This window comes from Camellia sinensis, chromosome 6 (genome assembly GCF_055761805.1).
Source record: "Camellia sinensis isolate YWXY chromosome 6, ASM5576180v1, whole genome shotgun sequence".
NCBI classification, from domain to species: domain Eukaryota; kingdom Viridiplantae; phylum Streptophyta; class Magnoliopsida; order Ericales; family Theaceae; genus Camellia; species Camellia sinensis.
Window position 1 is genome coordinate 199,380,381 of NC_138966.1, and position 5,677 is coordinate 199,386,057.

At 38.1% G+C, this 5,677-nt stretch overlaps 1 protein-coding gene across 1 annotated transcript; it reads right to left on the reverse strand.

Moving 5' to 3' along the window:
• Positions 1-251: 251 nt before the first annotated feature.
• LOC114317219 (lipase class 3 family protein) lies at positions 252-5,062 on the reverse strand. The gene is made up of 8 exons (XM_028263925.2): positions 4,884-5,062; positions 4,296-4,593; positions 3,539-3,736; positions 3,123-3,395; positions 2,433-2,535; positions 1,834-1,952; positions 1,532-1,708; positions 252-1,167 (listed from the first exon to the last, which is right to left on the reverse strand). The coding sequence occupies exons 1-8, from the start codon at positions 4,949-4,951 to the stop codon at positions 421-423; spliced, it is 1,983 nt and encodes a 660-aa protein (XP_028119726.2). The 5' UTR covers positions 4,952-5,062; the 3' UTR covers positions 252-420.
• Positions 5,063-5,677: the final 615 nt, after the last annotated feature.

The following is a 5,677-nucleotide window of genomic DNA, read 5'->3' on the forward strand; positions in this document are numbered from 1 at the left end:
ATTGTTACATTTCATCTATTCAAAGGAATGTAAATCACAAAAATTGCAGAAATTTGTTACACAGAATTGTCCAATTACTCCGAAACAAGGTCTGTCTCTCTCGGCCACCATCACTTCCCAACAAATCTCAAGCATTTGCCACTTCTGTATAAGCTCAAAAATTTCAAACCGCTCTTTGAAAACTAAAGGTATAACTTGAGCGTACTTGAGCGATATGATCAAGTCAACTAAAATCTAACTCAACCAAAATCTGTTAAAACTTCCCTTTCTCTAGTATATAAATTGCAACTATTAGTACAAACAACAACCCATGTGTTTCTTCAAAAGTGATATCAACCACAAACCAAACAGTAAATATAAATCTCTATTAACACAAGGCATTTTTTGCAAATGCATAAATTCACTAGTCTTGTATTCTTTTCATGTTGTACAACTACAAGCTTCATCACTTTCCAGCTCCCTAATTATTCGTTCCATAATCTTTTTGTGCATGGGCATGAAATGATCATTTATCATCGTTCTTGAGAGTCGGAGTTTACTATACAAATCTCTAGGCGTATGATAGATACCAACGTGTTCCTCGACAGGTCCATCGTGATCTGAATCAGTGGAATCAGACAAAGGCATAGACACCATATGTAATATTCTTCCAGGAGGATAGAACTGGTGGCTCTCTGAAACATCCGATGCAGAGATGGGCTTTTTGCTTTCCACTGCATCAACCAATACCTTCTCCTCTTCAATAATTTCTATCACTGCAGCTGCTGCTTCTTCCTCCTGGGCTCGGACACCAGCTTCGAGGTCATCTCTTCGGAGTTCCTTCTCCAATTCATGCCATAACTCACCTTCAGTCATGTCTTTTGTGGGGGATGTAATAATTGTGTCCACCGCTCCATGTTCCTCTTCATCTGTGTCATCGTGCCCTGATCCACCACTTGAAGAACAAACCTCAATGTTGTCCACCATTGGATGTCTAGTTACCACTTCAGCCACAAGAGATTCGGATGTTCTTTCAATTATAAGAGGAGCTCCTGACAAATCTTCTTCTTTAGAATTTGAAAGAGGGCCCACTGAACGACGTCGTGCACCCATACAAGACCATGATGATAGGGATGAGCGGGACCTTACAACAGCCTGAGCTACATTCTGTGCACGCCTCACTACAACCTACAATTGACCAAACAGCAATTGTAAGTTGCAATATGGAAAGGTGGGAACAAAGTAAACAGCACATGGCATATACTAAGGTTGCCTCCATTTTTTGACATTGGAAAATTAAGCACATGCTAAGATTGAAAACAACATTTATTTTCCTTCATTGATGATAGGGAACTCAAAAAAGTGCTTAAGCAGTCTGATGTAATGAATGGTACCCTTTTTGTGTTTTGCACAGACAGAGCTACAATGTACGACCTCTTCAAATATGGACACCTAGAAATTGAGCAAAATTTGTGTTCTACATTGACTCCTTAAATTTAATAATCACTGTCATTCAAAGGATCGTCACCTGACAAAGTTAGCTAGATGTTACCTGAGTACTGCTGGAGACAGGCCGCAGTAGAGCACCGGCACCAGCAACACTTGCTTTTGCAGTGGCAATCGATGGTAGACGAGACCCTAAAGCAGTTGCAGAGCGGTAAACAACATTTAGGACTCTCGTGCGCTCAACTTGATCCCGCAGATCGTTTAACCAAGAGGATGCTGTCACCTGATGATAAAAAAGGACTTTTAAGATTTCAAGCAATAATTTTTCATATTACATTATGATCATCAAGAACAAAGTTTCGATACCCCCAAAAAAAAATCTTTGATCAGGAGAAAGGGATGCTGTACCTCAGAACGAAGATCATCAACAGAAGCAGCTGAGAATGTAGGCACTAGGTCAGAACCATTGATAATTGTAGTTATGAAGTGCTCACCAGATTCTGCTAAATCCCATGTCATACTGGCAGCTGCAAAGTGTCAATTGTAGTAAAGAATCAGGGAAGAGCAACAAGCCATAGAATCCACTCTGACAAAAAACTTGACACAAGCTGATAGACTCCTCTTTGTATACCCTCATCCTAGCTTTCTATGCAAGGCAAGGAGATGACCTCTAATTAACACTGCCAATTACAACTTGTCTTTAAGAACTCCAGGCGGATTTTCATTCTAGCAATCCTCCCTATTGGAAACCTTAAAGTAGGCCTTATGAGGCTATTTATGCTGTGGTTTTGGAAAACAACCAACAGGGAAGTGGAATTTTTCATCAAGCATGACCTCATATTCCATATGCATACACTACAAAAAAGTTCAGATGCATTTGCTTCTTATCTTGCAATAAATATGTCATATTTTTATCCTAAGTTTAAAAAATAATACACGAGCAAGTGACCAGTTAATTGCCATCCTAATAATAAAAGAAGTTAACCACCACTTTTATCATTACATGCCTGGGGCAAATGAGACACAGGTGCATGAGGAGAGCTGTTTCTGTTCTCGAAGAATATATGTCAACAGTGCAGCAGTACCACCACCCAGTGAATGGCCAATAATCTGTATTGAATAAGTAAATGTTAGTTTCATGTATGTGGAGGTGAAGAAATATTGTACTATGAACTCCTACAAATTAAAGACCTGAACCTTATAATGTGTTAGGAGGGCAATAGACCAGTAAGGCATATAGTGCAACTGAATTAAAAAATTATAGTTTCGATAGGACTTATGAGAAGAATAAAATACATACAAAACCTACAAATCTGACCAATAGTAAGATATTTTCCCAATAAAATTGAAGAAGACATTCCCAACCACTGAACGATTACAATTTCGCAGAAGTAATTGGTTGAATCAAAACATCCATCAGTTGCCACAAAAAACATCTGTATTTGTTCCTCACAGTTGATTGATATTGTCAGTTAGCCAAACAAGGCCATTTTGCACTATTCAACAAGGGGTATACAACTACTGACATGTGTCTCTTTCTTTTGGCAGTGACATTGAGATTTTAGGTAATTTCTCCCTATTACATGAAAGCAATATTTACTATATAGTAGATCCAGCCAGATGCATATAGAGTAGCAGAAGGAAATCAAGAACAAAAACAAGAAGAATTTATTACATATTTGAGAAGTAATATCTACCTTAACTTTGTAGTCAGGATATTCATCAAGAGCCTTCAGAAGGCAAGAAGTGCTAAGCTTTGCAATCCAACGAGCAGCAGCAACCATCCCACAGTGTGCATATCCTAAAACCAGGTTGCTTATCCCACCATCATGTAAAACGGAATGGTGAAAAGGGACCCCTGCGCCCATTGCCGCAGTGAGTGTATCTTTGATGCTATGAGTACCCCGAATCAGTAGAAAAAAACTTTTTGAATTTTTATCACATATAATTGTAAAAGCAGGCTTCAGAAGCTGCATAAATTAAAGCAACATTTTCAGTTTTACATAGAAAAGCAAACAGAATGTTAGAACCTCCTTCCCTCCTGTGGAGTTTGCTACACGCGGTGAATGTTTTCAAATTTAATGCTGCAGTCCGTTGTAAGCAATTGACTTACCCCTGCTTTGGGCTTCTGGAGAAGGACATCTGCCTCAGAGTAGCCAGCAGTCTCCAAAAATATAGGAAATGGCTTCTTTGAGAAAAGCATGCAAAGGGTTAACAACCTCAAATATTGGTTCAACTCAGCAATAATTTCCATGCCTCGGAGTTGTACACAATTATCTCCAGCATACAAACTTGCAACTTGTACGTTACCCTACAAGAACACCATAATTAGTATCATCCCAGTCACACATTTACAAAGCCTTGAGACCATATTAATAAGGCAAAATGGAAACAGAAATTAAAAGCATGCATATCTATTAATGTTCGTGTACATTCTACTCAATCACCAATATTGCATATTTTTTTAATTCATACAAGTTGTAGAATTCCATTCAATAACTGATAGTAGCAGAGATAAGTAATTCATGTAGAATTCAAATTTACACAAACCAGATCAGTGAATTTATATCGACAACTCACTTTTATACAGATGCTCGATAAGCTCAACAATCTAAAGACTATTGTCACAACTTCTAATTTCAACATTCTCAACATCACGAAACACAGTGATCATCAAACAGCAGATTATAGCTACAAAAATGAGATATAGAGAAAAAAAAAAAAAAATACAATTTTTTTTTTTATACATCTTTTAGCATATTTGAGCCAGTAAGTAAAACATAATCTAGCAGAAATACAAAAAATAAACATTAAGAAAAGAAAAGCAAAAGGACACAATTAACTATGTAGAAACCCTAAAAATGGCATACCTGTCTTCGGATGAGATAGTTGATGCCGAAAGCCAAGTCTCCAATAGGCCATTTACCTAAAGTCTCGGAATACGTAAACCTAAGAGTATCAGACAGCGTCGCGATCGCTTCGAACCACGTCGCAGGCGCCTGAGCTGGCCTCCAAGCAATCCTCCTCCTCACCCCCACAGATCTACCCGATTTCGAGTACTCTCCTTCCTCTTCCCCCTTCGCCGCCGAAGGCCTCCGGCTCAGCACGTAGTACAGAAGCACCACCGCTCCCGCCGCCGTCGCCATTGTCGTCGCCGCCATCAAATCACTAAAAAATCAGTGATAAAAAAGTTCAATTTTGTACAGTTCTGGATCGAAGTAATCGAGCTTGAAATCAATAAATTGGCAAAAAAATCATGAATGTGACACAATTTAGGGCATTGTTGAATCGAAAACGAAGAAGATATATGCGTTCTTTATGGTACATATATATACATGCATGTATGTATGTATGTATATGTGAGTATATATGCGGATGTATATCAAGAGGGAGAAGAGAGAATGTATCGAGGTCTGAGAAGACGGTGGGATAACGGAGCCGGGAACGGAGGAATTTACGATAATGTCCTTTGATTGCAACAATTGAAGCGGAAGTGGATTTGAAAGTGAGGGGGTAGAGCGGTCATTTCGGGGGACGTATACGCATTGTGTTGTTGGGTAAAGGAAACATTAATGCGTACAAGTCATTTAAGCATATTGGCGAGAGAGAGAGAGAGAGTCTTATTATTATATTTTTAAAAAAATGTGGATACGGTGGTGGATATATTATACATATGGACTGGCATGAGAAATTGAGGCTGGTGGGGCCGGGTGAGTTTTGGACTTTTTGCTAAATCACGGGCCTACTGCAGTGGTTTGGGCTTTTTAACTGATGGGCCCACACTTCTCACATGAAGGCTAAGCCAGTTTCAACCATCTAAGGCTCCAAAACTGTGTTGAATGGGTTGCTTCTTTGGTTCAAACTGCGAATTCGTTCAGTTCATTAGTTCACCAGTCGCTTTATTGGTGCTCCCTTAGGTCAACTCCTCTACCCAACAATAAAAACTAGGTCAAGTTTTCAAAGGCGCTTTTAAATTTTTTTTTTCTTTTTTTAATTTATTTTTTTTATAGTAGAGTCTAAAATAGGTAATAGCCTAATAGGTAAGCAGTCATAGTTTTTTTTTTTCTTCTAAAAATTTTGATTATAAATGACCATGTGGATGTCTAATTGTAGTTCTTAAAAAAAATTGAAAGAACTCTATTTTGAAGATAAAATTTATTGTAAAAACAAATTTTATTTAATTATGTGATTGTCGTTATTCAACCATTCAAAATTTTTACATTAATGATTTGTTTAGCATGTTTTATAAGAT

Excerpts from the sequence above, each read along its gene's own strand:
- LOC114317219 (XM_028263925.2), bottom strand. The coding sequence starts at position 4,951 with ATGACCGCTCTACCCCCTCACTTTCAAATCCACTTCCGCTTCAATTGT. Across the intron at positions 3,396-3,538 it reads TCCAGAAGCCCAAAGCAGGG|CTTCTGAAGCCTGCTTTTAC; the intron begins GTAAGTCAATTG and ends TAATTTATGCAG. Across the intron at positions 1,168-1,531 it reads CTGTCTCCAGCAGTACTCAG|GTTGTAGTGAGGCGTGCACA; the intron begins GTAACATCTAGC and ends GGTCAATTGTAG.